This window comes from Talpa occidentalis, unplaced genomic scaffold, assembly GCF_014898055.3.
Source record: "Talpa occidentalis isolate TD23 unplaced genomic scaffold, MPIMG_talOcc4v2.1 talOcc4.13, whole genome shotgun sequence".
Classification (NCBI taxonomy): domain Eukaryota; kingdom Metazoa; phylum Chordata; class Mammalia; order Eulipotyphla; family Talpidae; genus Talpa; species Talpa occidentalis.
This window is the reverse complement of record NW_023601322.1, coordinates 98,783,698-98,799,845: the sequence shown is the minus strand read 5'-3', so window position 1 is coordinate 98,799,845 and position 16,148 is coordinate 98,783,698. Positions and strand designations below refer to the sequence as shown.

General features: G+C 40.1%; 2 protein-coding genes across 4 annotated transcripts in view; one reads left to right on the top strand and one right to left on the bottom strand.

Moving 5' to 3' along the window:
• ARHGEF38 (Rho guanine nucleotide exchange factor 38) overlaps nucleotides 1–3,432 on the top strand; it is a 98,102-nt gene extending 94,670 nt beyond the window's left edge. The window contains exon 14 of one of the 2 annotated variants that reach the window (XR_008551570.1): nucleotides 3,314–3,432. The gene's annotated coding sequence lies outside the window, so the exon portion shown is untranslated. Of the gene's footprint in view, nucleotides 1–2,221; nucleotides 2,262–3,313 lie in introns of those variants that run through there. The other variant, XR_008551569.1, reaches the window with a different exon arrangement.
• INTS12 (integrator complex subunit 12) lies at nucleotides 1,103–15,986 on the bottom strand. 2 transcript variants are annotated; one of them, XM_037509593.2, is made up of 7 exons: nucleotides 15,933–15,986; nucleotides 11,043–11,207; nucleotides 10,303–10,455; nucleotides 8,347–8,534; nucleotides 6,425–6,584; nucleotides 5,430–5,576; nucleotides 1,103–1,853 (listed from the first exon to the last, which is right to left on the bottom strand). In XM_037509593.2, exons 2-7 carry the CDS (start codon nucleotides 11,196–11,198, stop codon nucleotides 1,269–1,271), a joined length of 1,389 nt encoding a protein of 462 aa, XP_037365490.1. In that variant the 5' UTR covers nucleotides 11,199–11,207; nucleotides 15,933–15,986; the 3' UTR covers nucleotides 1,103–1,268. The 2 variants fall into 2 exon arrangements, with proteins under 2 accessions (XP_037365490.1, XP_037365491.1); XM_037509594.2 differs by lacking the exon at nucleotides 15,933–15,986 and adding an exon at nucleotides 15,228–15,706.
• Between the last annotated feature and the right edge of the window lie 162 nt (nucleotides 15,987–16,148).

Here is a 16,148-nt window from a genome sequence, read left to right as displayed (position 1 = left end):
CCATTATTTAGTAAAGCAGTTTGAAACAATTATCTTTCCTTAGAAAAAGACCAAACTCAATTTAAAGAGTTTATCTTCACAGAAATCAATATATTTTAGAAAAATGATGTTAGAACTTCCTACAAAGGGTTAATCCCCAAAATATATAAAAAACTCATAGAGCTCAACAACAATCCAAAATAGGAAAATACCTAAGTAGACATTTATCCAAAGTAGATATTCAGTGGCCTATAGGCAAGTGAAAAAAAATATGCTCATTTTTCATAAGTTACAAGGGCAATTCAAATCGAGACACAATGAGGTACCATTTCACCCCCTTGAGAACAGCCCATATCAAAAAGACTGGAGACAACAAATGTTGGTGAGGATGTGGAGAAAAGGGAACTCTTGTCCACTGCTGGACAAGGTTGGGAATGGTGGTAATGCCATTTGGTGTACTCTAAGAAATAGTATGGACATTCTTCAAAAAAAAAATAAAACTGAAAGCAATACCACTTCTAGGTATTTACCCAGAGAATATGAAAACATTAATTAAAAAAGATTTCACACAAAAGTAACTAAAATTAGGTAGCACACTGTAACATTTTGGGTTGAGGAAGCAGCTGTCAGTGTGTAAACAAGTCAGAAATTATCCATCTACAAAGGCTCTTGGAATGGGTATTTCTCCAAAGAGTTCTCAAGAATGTGTTTAACCAGAATGAGTCAAATTCAACCTTAATTAAGGATATACTATGTGCATTCATTATACTAGCAATGTGAGAAAAGTACTGCATTCACTATGTATTGGAAGAGATAAATGCCCAAGTAATTGATAAGAGGTGATAAACAAGGTAAAGATGTAACACAGTACTAGGAGAAATCTATTATGAAAAGTTAATTTTGAAAAAGGGAGATGACATTCAGGGGAGAGGAAAAGTCAATTGATATAAGGCAGGGGGCTGACATTCAACATTTGAAACATTGGGAGGAAAGTAAAAATTTTATACTGGCTCTTCCTTGCCAATTTCTGAGGCACTTATTTCAGCAGGATCATTGTTAGAGTTTTTTTTTTAAATTCTAGTCATCATTTTCACACTATAAAATTTTTTAAAATGTCAAACAGATTTAAAAAATATCCAAATTTTATTAATATTAGCATTGTAAGGTAAGAAATAATAGAAATTTCATTATGAAGATTTTTTATTACATTACAATATATTACAGTTTATGTCCTAATTATGAGACTTTATTCTGCAGGGCAATGTAATATAAAAACCTACTTGGCCATGTTACTTCTTGAGTTTCTTTTGAGCGGCTTTCTTCTTGACCATCTGGAGTCTCTTCATGGCGTTGAGCTGGGACTCCTGTGAGGTTGGGCCCTTCAGGGAGGCTGAGGGAGTGCTGCTGGGCTCTGAGGCGGCTTTGCTGGTGGTGCTTCCTCCAGTCCCTGAGCTCATGCTGCCGCCATTCCCACTCAGCTGGCTGCTGCTCCCAGGAGCTAAACTGCTTGGACTAGGGAGACCTACTTTGCTAACATTGTCACAACTAACTGAGCGACTAAGGCCAGTTTTGCCCAAAGTTAGAGGTGGGGGTGGTTTCAGGGGCATAGTGGGTGAAGTGCTGCTACTAGAGCCTATTTTGGAGCCTATTCCACCTTTGGATGCACTTGGCAGACCGGTCAAGCCTCCTGGCTTTTGGCTAGCCGAGGAGGTAGCAGGCTTCCCACTGTTGTTTTGGGTTGTTGAACTCAGCTTAGCTGTTGATGGACCAGCAGAGGAAGTTTTAGCTGCAAAAGCTGCCCATCCCGTTAGGCCACTGGTGACTGAAGAGGAAACACTAGTACTGGAAGAGTTTCCTGAAATAACTGTGGATGGCTAAGGGAAAAAAAAAAAAAAGAAACATTAGAGCCAAATACAATAACACTATTGTAATCTTGAACAATTATACTAGTTTAATTGTTGGACTTGTTATATAAAAGTAATCAGTTGGAAAATTTAATTCATACCACTATAATCAAGTTCTTAAGCTGAGCTGTAAAAACACATTGAACAAAACTTATCCAGGTCTAACGAGCACCACCATTTCCAAATCAGAAATTGTGAAATCTAATATTCTTGTTCTAGTGATAGAGAAAATAAAGAATAGAAATATTTAGTATTCCTCTTTGAGTATAGGTTTTAGGTTCCATTGTAAGCCATCTCACAAAATCAGGTTTAATGCCTCAACTTGTCTTTTCATGCAGAAAGGTGTATTTGATAAAACATCCAGTTCTTTTGACTTGGCTCTAAGTGACTTGTGGATCCTTTCAAAAGCACCGCCATTCTTAAGGTCAAAAATGCTTGCACCCAAGATAGTGAGAAGATGTCAGAGCGAATGTAAGATTCTGAACCCTTTAAAAAATAGCTGCCCCCATTGTAAGCCGATAGCTACTGTACTGAAAAATATATACAGATGTGCAATGTTAACCACTTGGCACTGTACAGCACTGGTGATATGTTCACAAAACAGGTCTCATGACTTCATTCTCACTCTCTTCCATGCTGCCACTGAAAGGATCTCAGGAGATCCTGCTTCTGTGAAAGGCCCATTTTACTGCCTTAGAAGCTGCATGAAAGTCTGGCTCACTCCCAGATGTTTTTCTTCATGGTGTAACACCTCAATTTCTCCATTTACCCTACTGGGTCTGTCAAAAGCTGCCAGTGTCACCATATGAATAAATACTGCTCTTAGTCTCACAAGAACACACTTTTTTCAACTTCACATTTGGCAAAAATGCGCTCTGTTCAAACGATTTATGAACTGAACTTCTCAGTGGCACTCTTTCTACCTGTGTATTCTCAGTCAGATGTAACACAGTGTTAAATTCACACCAGGTAAAAGAGGAAGTGTTACAAATAGAATCATACTTAAAAATATAGTAGTTATTAGCATACCTAAAATATACCCACATATATTTCAAAACTGAACTTGGAAAGAGTTGATAAAACATGTTTAGTTCTTACTAAGTACCACTTAGTACTATCTGCCATGTAGACATTTTGGACCAACATGGAAAGTAGTTGAAATGCAGTGCCCTAATGTCTTTGTTTTGTAAGAGGAGTCGTCCAGATTCTTGTTTATATACTATGAAAAGTGGTGGCCTTTTTTATAGTTATTTCATACAATTTTCATTAGATGCCCAGGGAGGATAAGTTGTACATGAATCATAAGTTCCTAAAGTAATGTACATGGGTAAAGAGAGAAACAGTCAAGGAAGAAGCAAAAGGACACAGGTGTAGAAAGCTCTCAATTTTCAGCTCTGAAAGATCTAATTTTTCCCTTTCCTTTCTATTAGACATAACACTGTCTGCCATATGGCTAAATGATCTTTCAACAAACGTCACGAAAGAAAACCCATCTGAAGTAATTAAAAAGACCAATACTTAGGAAGTAAAGACAAGAAAGTAAGTTCTGCGGAATGGCGTTTTATACCCCCGAATTCTGCTCCTGGTACAGCTCTCTAACAAAAAGACAGATGGCTTATGATACAATCAGGACACACAGAAGTACAATGACACCAATGGTGGAGACCCAGTAATTTCTTATTACTTCAGGGTAGAGAATACATTTCTCGACTTTTTAGAACTACAAATATTTTCTTGTCCATTATCCTAGACAGGAAACCATTTGCTTTTTGCATATAAAATGGAACAGAATGTTTTCATAGTATAAGTTTATTCACTTTCATTATAAAAATATCTTAATTAGAGCATGACAGCCAAGTCCTTAATGTATTTGCCATGATGACTTCACTTCAGATTTCTTAAAAATAAACACGAGTAGTAGCAAGTTAGCATAAAAGTCTATTTAGAAGTGATTTACGTATATAGAATACAGCAATTCTCTTATTTTTCAAATCTCATAACTTTCAATTAGTTATTCTTACTTTTAGTCCAGTTCACCATGTTTTCATATGACAATAGCGATCCCTTAAATACCAACTCTTCTGGCAAAAACATTTAAAAGTGCTTTCCAAATTAAAAAAAAATATCTTCCTCAGTTAAATTTATTTTTACATTGGGTCATTAGTACACCAAGGCTCTTGATATTTGTTTCTTATAACCAGTTGGACAAGGTAACATCTTCCGAATTTTCTGGGGTCAACCAAGAATTTGGGGTAAACAAACTGTTGCCGCTTATTTAATATTCTCCTTAAAATTGGAATGTGTGGGCCTCCCTGGTGGCACAACGGGTTGAGCACAGCGCTGTGAAGCTGTCCACAGCCTCTGCAGTGCGGATTCAATTCCCGGCTAGCCAGGGAGATTCCACATGGTGCAACAGACCTGTCCTGTCTCTCCCACTGCTCCCCTCAGCAGTGCTTTTGGCCTATCTGCCTGTTGTGCGCCCCACTCTGTCCCTGGTGAATCCTCTTACCCTCCTGTGCCTCTGGCCTGTACCCCAGCTATTGTATAAACAAAAATAAATAAATCTTAAAAAAAAAAAAGTAATGTGTAACCCAGTAAAAGCATTCTGTTAAAAAATTATATTTGAGGGCCTCCCCGGTGGCTCAGCGGTTGAGCGCTGGGTTGCGAGGCTGCCCGCAGCCTCTGCGGCGCCGGTTCGATCCCCAGTTGCTCCCCGGCCACCGGAGGAGGGTCCCACATGGCGCGCAGACCTCTCCTGCCGCCCGCTGCTCCCCTCAGCAGTGTACTTTGGTCCTTCTGCCTGCTCTGCTCCCCGCTCTGGCTCTGGTGAATTCTCTCACCCTCCCGCGCTTCTGACTGTACCCAGTGCATGTATAAACAAAACAAGCAAAACAAACAAACCAGCAAACAAATAAATAAAGCATGCCTCTATTAAAAAAAAAAAAAAAAAATTAAAAAAAAAAAAAAAATTATATTTGAAAAATATTTATTCCACATCAAAATACCAGGATATTAATAATAATGTAGCATGATTTTAAGGATGCAAACTTAAGAATGAGAAAAGTGATGGTCTCACTAGATAATCTGGTCCCTTGGTATACCATGAATTCATGATAAGAAAGGAAAAAAATAAGACAATGCAAGAAAATTGCTTTGGTAGCCAACAAATAGAGAGAAGATAAAGCTCCATAGCCAATCAGCACAAGTAGCGTGAGGAGCAAAACTGTTGCTATTGTGGGTGAGAAGTACTTAAACAAATCCCTGACTGAAGTGAGTGTGACTACACAGAAGTGGTAAAGAATATCATCTCAGAGTGTACACAGACAGGGCCTAATTGTGATAAAAGGAAAACAAGCACAGTTAGAGATTAAGTAATTAGGTAAGTGACCCTTTCTACCTAATGTTAATAGTAATGCAGTCTCAACTTCCAACACAGCCATTTAAGTATATAAAGTTTCTCATTACATTTTATTTTAATCAAGTAATATTGTTTAGTCAACCGTATTAAAATTCAATGTTAGATAATAAATGGAATGTACTAAATACCTTGACTTCTGTTCTCTTAAATGCTTGGAAAGTTGTCTCTTGTTTGAGTTTAGTTTCTGGTTTTTTAACCAATGGATCTTTGACAGCTGGAGCTACAGAAACGACTGCAGGGGCTGGTTTCTGTGGCGGTTTCTGAGTTTTTTGGGCCTGTGAAAATCAGCGAATTAAATCAGATACAAAATCTTAGCACAAATGCACAAAAGAGATAATAAAAGGCTCCTCAGTGAACTGAAATACAGTTGAACATTTGGCAAATAATTATAAGGAAATTGAAAATATTTTTTAATGTGGATAAATTATTTTTATCCTCCTCATATTAATGCCTTTATAGATTTTTTATTAGTTTCTAAAAACAGTAAAGGTAATATTAAGCTTTAGAAATCATGCAGAATATGGTTGGCTAGATACCCTATTTCTAAGACAAACCAAATTGTTTAATTTTTAAAAAAGGAAAACCATAAACTGTGTGCCTGCTTAGCTTAAGCTTAAGTAAGAGCATTTATTTTTTATGTGGTTGATCCAAGAATTAGGAGTTTTCTTCTTGGGGCTCAGGTGTAGGGGAGTTAAAAAGCACTGACTGCATCCAGAACTTGAAGTTTGGTGGCTGAAGTTCACTCAGGAATAGGCATTTTCTCATTTCTTTATCAGGCACACCAAAGGCTGGGCTTTGTATCTCCCATGCCCACAGTGCTCTGCAGTACTTTTAACAGTGATGTAACAGTAAGGAATATTCAATCTGTGGGTCTCCAGTGCTGTTTACGTACATTAGAATAAGCTACAAACTGAAGAAAGAAAACAGTGTATGACACAGGCTGGTCTTTAAGCCTAGACACTTAAATCATGTATATACATGATACACTTGAACATTTAAAATGAGCAGTTTCAATAATTTATAATTTCTAGTTATCTTAAATGTTTAAATTTTTATTTTGAAAAGCACTCATCAATAAAAAAGGTGACAGAGACTTTAAAATAGAGAAAAATAAGTTTCCCACCATCCTCTTCATCTGTCTGGTGCAGCGGGCACAATACCACACAAGGCGTGGGTCATTCACTTCCTTGTCCGTCACCTGGGGCTTGTGGCAGTCCTGGTGGTAGAGGTTATGGCACTCCTGGCACTCCACCAACTGGTTACCAGATGCCACCGTCATCTGTCTAAGAAAAAATGCCACAAAACATTGCACTTTCTTCAATGCCACCGTGTAAGACCAATTCAGGGTGGTTCTGGCAAAGCATGATACATTAAAGAAGGTAAAAGCCCCAGAAAACCTAACAGCAACATACAATCCACAACCGATAACCTGCACTAACACTTCACTTCTTTCAAAGCTCACACGCAACCATTCATAAATACATAAAGTGCCTTACTAATAAAGTTGGCTATATTCTCCTTGTCAGTTCTCATTGTAATTTTTTCTTTCTTTCTCCTGGAGATAGACTTTGGATAGTCCAACAGTCTGTAACATTTTCCTTATACCTCTATTAATTTCTTATATTCGTTATCTAGATGCTATTCCATCATCTTCATGAATTAATCTAAGAATTGCCTATTATCTGGGAACTGACCCTCATTATCTACAGAGCCCAGCACAGTCAAATTATCTATAAAGCTGTGCAGATATGGGTGCTCAGTGACTGTCTGATCAGGGAACAATGTAGCAATATGTGTATCAAGAAAGAATAAATTCCAGTAGTTCAAAAAGCAATCACCAAAGCCGCAGAACAGCACAAATAACAATTATCAGAGCCTTAGCCAATCTCTCCTGATAGTTACAGTTACTAGTTCTCTGACCCTTATTACCTTACCATTTATCTCATTTAAAAAATGATAACCTTCACAGTAGATTAAGATGGAAATAACCTTATTTCTTGAAGACAAGGAAGCTTTAATAAATGATCCAGGGCCTCCCTGGTGGCACAGGCGGTAGAGCACCGCACTGTGAAGCCGCCTCATTAGCGCGGGTTTGATCCTGGCCGGCCACAGAGATACCCACATGGCGCGCCAGACCTCTCCTGTCTCGCCCACTGCTCCCCTCAGCAGTGTATTTCAGTAGATCTGTCTGTTCTACTCCCCACTCTGTCTCTGGTGATTCCTCTCATCCTCCTGCACATTTGGCCTATACTCTGGATGTTGTATGCATGAATAAATAAATCTTTTTTTAAAAAATGAATGATCCAACTCATAAGTACATTAACTCTATATAGGGTTCACAAAAGGTTATAGTTATTTACTCAGTCCCAATGCATCAGAATTTAACATTTTTATGAAGCAAATAATAACAAAAGATGGCAATCTTTTCTGCTGTGCTTGGTAGTGAAAGCCATTAACAATTAAAAAATGTAGCCCCTGGTCTCAAGGAGTTTAAAACTGAGTAATTATGATTTTTAAAATGAATCTTCTGTGCAAATTTTATCCATATTTTATAAAGTATCCATTTATCAAAACAACACACAGATGTGATCCATTCAACTCATTTCCATTATTCTTAGAAAAAGATGTAAAAAGATGTGATGATGTCTTAGGAAATGACATAAAATGGTTTACTTTATAAATGCAACCAACAATTCAGGGGGGAAAAAGCAACAGACTTCTTAAAGAAAAAATGGACTTAGTTGGCTGAATGGTCCCTTCCTCACTAAAGAATAAAGAAGTAATTGTTTTCCTTCTGGCAACCAAGAATACAGGACATGTTACAACAAATTAACAGATATGGGATGCCACAGTCAAGAAGATGAAATATTTGACAATGTTCAAGACATTAAATTGGTATGTGGGCATTTCATAGGAATAATCTACTAATATCCTACCTACCTCCAAATTAAATAAATGCAACAGTTGATCAGAAAGCTTTCTTTTTCTTTTGGTTGTTTGTTCTTTACAAAGGAACAAAATAATTTGTGGTAAGGTACAACTTACCTACAAACAACACAGGCCAATCCCATCTCCATGGCAAAATCATCAGCACTGGTCTCCTCAAAACTGGAAAGGTCAGCCATTGCTAAATCCTTGCTGGTTTGGACGGTAATGGGAGAGGACCGTGTCTCTGGTTTCTCTAATCTTGGTTTCTTTGGGATATCAGCTGCTTCAGTGATTTCAGATTTCATCTATAAAAAGCACACAGTCAGAAAATGATGATGAAAGTAACATATCAGAATAAATGTTAACTCCTGAGAGATGGGTGAGCTGGACAGAGCAATAACCCAGTCCGCTTGACCACAGTGTCACACAGTGAGGGCAAAATACACCAGTGAAGATGTGTAAATGATTTAGAATAAATTCATAGGCAGCATGTTAGAAGAAACCAACAAGTAGAAATAAATAAATCAGAACAGTTTAGCATGTACCTATTTCTCTGTACTCTTAAACATTAAAGAATTCTAAAAGGTCAATGGGTTGACTTCTACGGCCCTATTTTTCCTATCAGAGCTCTGAATTGAGAAGGTGCTACACTAATAAGGCTATTTTTGCAAATTTAAATGTTTTGAAGTATGAACTACTGATATTTAAAGTATATAAAAAAGAAGTAATGGACGAAATACTAACTTAACACTCATCCAAACTTAACACACTGCCACATATGCTTTGAAACAAATTCTAGCTCTTTTCTTAAGATATACCATCAGACTGGCAAAAACTAAGAAGCCTGATGAGACACAGAGAACTTGAACTCCTGTAATATACTGATGAGACACTTTCCGTAACCTCTGTACAGTAATGGTGAAGATGTACCTGTCCTTTTACACCCACGGACAGGTGTGCATCCTGTAGAAAGCATGATCATGTACACAAAGAGGCAAAAAGCAGCTCACAGACGCTGCACAAAAATAGAGAAAAAGGAAAAACAACCCTCCTTATCCACAGTGGATGGATAATCTGGTTTATTCGCAGAATGAACATTTCATGGTAGCTGAAAGAAATATTCAGATCTACCTGTTTGAACACATTTCAAAAGCACATTTTTGAGTGGAAATCAAACAAGTTACAAAAGGATATACATGTATAGATGGTTCCATTTATCTTAATTTAAAAGCACAGAAAATGATGAAAAATAGGACTGATGAAACATCTAATATTTAGGTAAAGTATAAAAACATACAGGAATAACATATTCCACCTGGAGGGCAGGGGTTGCTAAAAGATTTTTTAAAATGTATTTTTTTTAGGGCCTCCCCTGGTGGCACAGCGGTTGAGCGCTGGGCTGCAAAGCTGCCTGCAGCCTCTGCAGCGCCGGTTCGATCCCCGGCCGCCAGCGAGGGTCCCACATGGCGTGCAGACCTCTCCTGCCACCCGCTGCTCCCCTCAGCAGTGTATTTGGTCAGTCTGCCTGTTCTGTTCCATGCTCTGGCTCTGGTGAATTCTCTCACCCTCCCACACTTCTGACTGTACCCAGTGCTTGTATGTATAAACAAACAAACAAACAAACAAATAAATAAATAAATCTTTTTTTAAAAAATGTATTTTTTTTTAGTAAGTGCTAAAATCATCATAACTGTGCTGAAACCATTCAGAGCAGACACGCCAAGAACTGTGGCCCCACATGCCATTATGTAACAAATGTTCAGATATTTACATCTGCATTCTCTCTTTTCTTTGCAATACCCATTCTGTCTAGAATATCTGAGTTATGAATTAAAAGTTATACTTGAAATTAGTATGTTCCCTAGAGTTCAAATATCCATTGACAATGACCTCAGTAAACCATCTAAAGTCTAAATTTAACTCATTTTTCAAAAGTCATCATCTATAACTACCAAAACATATTTTCAAAGTGATTCTGTGCTGCTACACGCTATTACACAGAAGTAGGCATAAAATATTATTTCTGCTTATGAACTTTGCCATTTTTTTCCACTAGAATAAATAAAATCTTACTTTCTCAGCAGGTCTCTTTTCAGCTTCCTTCTTCACCTTTTCAGCTGTGAGGACCTTGCCATTATTACTGCCAGAAGGCAGAGAGGACAAGGTTTTGGGCTCTTGCTTAATGGAAACAGTTTTTGTGCTGGAAATTTTGGGTGGCTCCACATCCTAAAAGGTGAAGTAAGAAGATACAGGTGATTAAATATTCAAACTACCTAACACATCACACACACACACACACACACACAAAATAGAACATAAATCTAAACAATTTTCAATTAAATTAAGACATCATGTTGTGACCAATTTAATGTCCTTTTCTTTATGTAGCTTTATTGAGAAATACTGACAAAAATAACTGAACCTATTTGAAGTGTACAATTGTTCTACCCATATTCAATTTACTTCACTGCAAAAAGCCCTGTCCTGAATTTTTTAATCCTTAAAACATCAAAGAGTAATTTTTAATTATGGCTTCATATAGCACTTTAAAAAAAAAAAATCTGGTCATAAAGAATCAGAAATTGAAATGCCTCCTCAACAAGCAGACTTCTGACACACAAAAATGTAGAAGATCACCCAAACCCAGCTAACATACTTTTCTGAAAGCTTTTAGGAAAAAAATGAAATGATCCCGCATACCACCAAGAAAGGTAATTTTGGCAGAGTAACTGTTTTGTGACAGTCTGCATGTTTGCACTGTACTACTGGGGATCTCACAAAACTCCTTCCATGGCTCCCAGACACTTAGATACCTTTTGAGATGGACGATAACTTGAATCAATCCCCCGAGCCAAAGATTCATCAAGTAGTGCCTTTAGTTTTTCAGCAGAATCTTTACTCTTTGAATGTAAGAAGCTTAGTGCTTTCAAAAAAATGGGGTCAAGTTCCAAGTTCACAGTGGCGGCCATTGCCAACACCTGATAAAGGAATAAAATTTTAAAAGGGGGTCAAGTTATTTAGAGATAGGAACAATTATCTATGTCAAAGTATACCTATATTGTTCTTTTGTTTATACTAATCAATGCTGTACACATGACACAAAATTCAAAATGCCCAAAGGCAATTACAGATTAAATTTCTTCTTATCCCTGACTGGCATTCCCTAGTTCATTCCCCCTGAAGACAGCACATCATCAGTTCTCTGTGTACAAGTATCCCAGTTTCAAATCCAGATAAGTTCCTAATTGCCAGAGCCCCTTCCTAATTCCATTTTAAAATATACTTTGCAAGGCATCACTATCATCAGGGAAATGCAAATCAAAGCCACAAGGAGATACTACCTCTCACCTGTGAGAGTCTATACACAGCAAGTGTTAGCGAGGGTGGGGAGAAAAAGGACCCCTAAGACACGGTTGGGACTATAGACTGGTTCAGCCCCTGTGGAAAACAGTGTGCAGGTTTCTCAAAATATTAAGAATAGATCTACCATATGACCCAGCAATTCCACTCCTTGGTATTAACCCAAAGAATACAAAAACAATTCAAAGGGATCTTTGGTCTCCTAGGTTCACTGCAGCACTATTTATAATAGTCAAGTTATGGAAACAACCTAAGTACCCAAAAGCAGAAGAGGAGATTAAGATGTGGTCTATATACACAATGGAATACCACACAGCCAGAAAGAGATGAATATCTTGCCATTTGTGATAACATGGATGGGAATGTAGGGGATTATGCTAAGCAAAATAAGCCAGAAAGAAAAAGAGAAATACCTTGATGGTTTCACTCAAATGTGGAATACAAATGAGCAAAACAAAGGGTCAGACAGAACCAAACCAAAAACAAACCCTAGAAATGTGCCTGTACAATTGAGACTACCATGGGGGAAAGGTGGAGAGCAAAGCAAGGAGGAGGGTCAATGGTCTCTGGTGGAAGAGGATGGAACAGGTGTGAACCTGCACCTCTAAGTCACACACAGTACTATAATCCAATGGTACCTCAGTAATAATAAATATATACACACACACACACATACACATAGTAGACACCTCATTTGCCTTGTTTAGGTGAGATTTAATACATAACAATTTCTTCTCTTAAGCCATATTTCCATAACAACAATAGCCAAGATTTAAGCGGGTGGGGGGAGCACTGTCCCAGCAGGGCCTGAGGGTGCAGTAAGCAGCTCAGAGGACACTGCTGCAGTTTTCCCTCAACTGTCTCTATTTGCCTCCTTAGTCCTCAGCCCCAATCCGGAACAAACTAATGATAATCTCGCTGGTCCACACTGACATTATGGCACCTTATGCATTAACCTATTAAGGTCTAGTAACCTATTAACCTAGGAAGGTCTGAGGGATGGCACCATATCCACTTCAAAAATTTATATATACATAAATTATATCTAGTTTATAGATCACCTCCCATGGAGCCAATGCTAATGCTCTGTGCCATAAGGAGCTTAAAAATAATAAAGATATAATCCATCAAAGGTTTATGAAATTCCCCAACATTCAGAAGTTTTGTTCTTAGCTAATATCAATGCTATGCAGCAGTTCCACTTCTAGTTGTCACTTTTTTCAAATATTTCTCCAGGCAAGGAATTATTGAAATAAAAACGTATACTTTGTGTTCAAGCCTTTCATCAGTATTCTAGGACTTGGAATCGGCTTCTGTCCTCCAGGTTAATATTATAACAATGCAACACACTTGCACAGCCTGAGTTAGGGATCTGTCAGCAATTCCACCGTAATCTCTCATTTTCAGGGGTTTATAAAACCATTAAAACTTGCTGTAGGTTGAATCTTAGCATGTGAAAGCTCAGCCTGAAAAAGGATTTTGTTTATTCCTTTCCCATCTACTCTCCTACTTCCTCTCCAAATTTGACAGGAAACATACACACTCACATATACACACCAAACCCCTAGGCTTTTTCAAAAGTTTTCAAGCAGGTACTAAGTATTTATCTGATAGCCTTAAAATCATCAAGTCCTGTGCTCTACTAGAATACCTGCATCACCAGAGGAGGTGGCCAAAGGCCAATGAAAATAGCCTATCCCAAAACAGTTCTTCTGTAAGAATTAAACAAAAGTTGAGAAGCAATTCTGTCACTTAAGATTGTATTGTTACAGGGCCTCCCCGGTGGCGCAGCGGTTGAGAGCTGGGTTGCGAAGCTGTCCACAGCCTCTGCAGTGCCGGTTCCATCCCCGGCTGCTCCCCGGCCACAGGAGGAGGGTCCCACAAGACACGCAGACCTTTCCTGCCGCCCACTGCTCCCCTCAGCAGTGTACTTCGGTCCTTCTGCCTGCTCTGCTCCCCGCTCTGGCTCTGGTGAATCCTCTCACCCTCCCACGCTTCTGACTGTACCCAGTGCTTGTATAAATAAATAATAAATAGATAAATCTTATAAAAAAGTTAAAAAAAAAAATTGTATTGTTACAGACATTGGCAATATGTAACGATGCATAAAGTCCATAAAGGATGTTCTTAATTCACTCATGAGACCATACCTTTTCTGAGGAGAAAACAGCTGCTCGTTCAAATGGTTATGGGCAAAGCGCACACTCTACCTGACAGGACTAGGGAACGCTACCTAGTCTTTTTATTGATTCACCTTTTCTACCTGAGCATAGATTACTCATCCAGCACAATCTGTTTTATGAGATACTGGCCAAAGGATAGGTATTTAAAAGAACCTTTGTAAAGTAACTGAAGAAAACAAACAACAATCATGTGGAAAATCTATGCTGAAAAACAAAAGGATTTACTGTTACACAATTCCATGACCTCCAGGAAGAGGTTTATCTTGCCACAGATCAGGTGAGGAGAGTCAGCACCTTCATTACAAGACCCCAGAAGTCAGGTCACGACCTTCCAACTGGAACCCTGCACTCAGTTCATTTTATAAGAACCTGTAAGTGGACAACTGAATGTGCTTTGTACCCCTGCCCTAAATTACCAAGTCCCTCCAGCCCAGAGAGCCCCACAGAAGAATGCAGGGAGACAGGAATAGCCTTTTTTAAATAACAAAATATAGAGCAGAGCATGCATATAGCTGATGACCTGTGGAGTGTGCTCCCTTCTTTCAACCATGGAATAAACCATGAGGAAAGTTTGGGGCCCACCACTTCAGCCTATCCAGAAACTTCGTTTGCCTCTCCCTGCCAGCAAACATCACAACAGCTTAAGGTACAGATTACCTTGCCTTGCAAAATCTTCCAGTACTCTCAGACCATTCTGCCCTTTCCCTTCCACAATAACTTCATTGTGAATGGCCTCTCATCTACTAGCCCCTACGCAGGACCAACACATCCCCTCTAGTCTCCAGCTTTTTCTCAAACAGTGCTTTTGTCTCTTTATCTGTCCTATAGCCCCCCAATGACATCACATCTCCTACAACCTTCTCCCAAGCAATGTTCCTTTGACTTGTTTCTATTCAAAGAGCAGAGAAATCTATAGAGACCTTACTTCACATAAAAGGGCCATATATTTTACTGCAGATTAGATTTCTAGAAAACAAAGTCATATGCACACACGCAGACATGTAAGAAATCTAATACTATAAATGCAGGTTCAAGTCTAAACAAAAACAGTTCATTCAATAAATAATTTTGAGAATCTGTTAAGATCCAAGAACTAAGTATGTAACAGTGAATAACTTCAGTCCAGCCCCAATTCTCAGGAGTTTACAGTGTAGTAGGATTAAAATAATTTTGCAAGTCCCTTCATAAAAAAGCAACACAAAAGAAACTCAAATCCATCCCCACCCCACTCCTCAAACTATTCCTCAAACATCAAAAAAGCAAAAGCGACACAAAACAAGACACAACTTTCAGGACTGGGGCCTTGTACAATATTACCCTCTCTTCTCGATCCTTCACCTGGCTGAAAATTATTATCCCCGCTCCACTCCAGAATGAAAACCCCAAGAGGGCAGGGCCTTTAGTCACTGTTCAATACTTAAAGCTTGCACCGTAACAGGTGATCAGAGTACTTACTGAACGAAGCGAGGTTCTGTCTACACGTCGCTTTCTGGGGCTTCTGGGATCTCTCCAACTGAAGCTGGATGCTGGTCTACACACATACTTTCCCTCAGATCCCGTTTTGCACCCTACATTCCATTCTCAAAATCAGTCCCGAACTGATGACTTGCACGTGCATGAGCTGAAGAGAATGAATCCACTCGTGCACAGCACAACACGAGGGCTGCGGTCTCCGAATTGCTCTAGAAAGCTTTCCCCTTCAGGTTTTTGCAAGTTCTTGCAACCCTTTAGAATCAACCACCTTTAAAAGGCGCTGCCCTCGCCATCCTTCCGCGGGGCTCTGGGCACTGGCGCCCAAGGCTACTTGGGAGGGACACCTCCGGCAACGAAAGGGGGTGGGGTCCGAAAGACCCCGATTCCAAACCAAGCGAGCGCCGGAGACGCCGAAAAGCGACAGCAGACCCCCAGGGGGCGTCAACTCTCGGGCCACGGGCTGCCCCGCCGCCGGCCCAGCCCAGGGAGCGGCCCTCGGGGTCGGACCCCGAGAACCTCCGCGGAAGGCGGGGACGGCGCCGGCCCCGCGACGCCCCGGGCGGGCCTCACTGGCCGCGGACGGGCGGCGTCCGGCTCGCGGCCGCCCGCAAGCTGCGCGGCTTCCCCGTCCGGCGGGAGACGCCCCACATCGGCCCTCGCGGCGCCCCGGCGCCCGCCACTACTCACCGCTCCGGCCCGCGGCCGCGCCGTCCGTCCCCGGCGGCCCCTTCAGAACCGGCCCCGGGTCCACCCGCTCCTCGGCGGGAAACAAAGGTTCCCGCTGGGGGTCGAGACCGGAACGCTTTGACCGTGCGACCGCAGGAAGTGACGGGCCCTGTCCTTCCGGTCCGCCGGATTATGAATGTCGGGCGGCGCGGCTGAGGCGCTGGCGCCGTGTCCTCA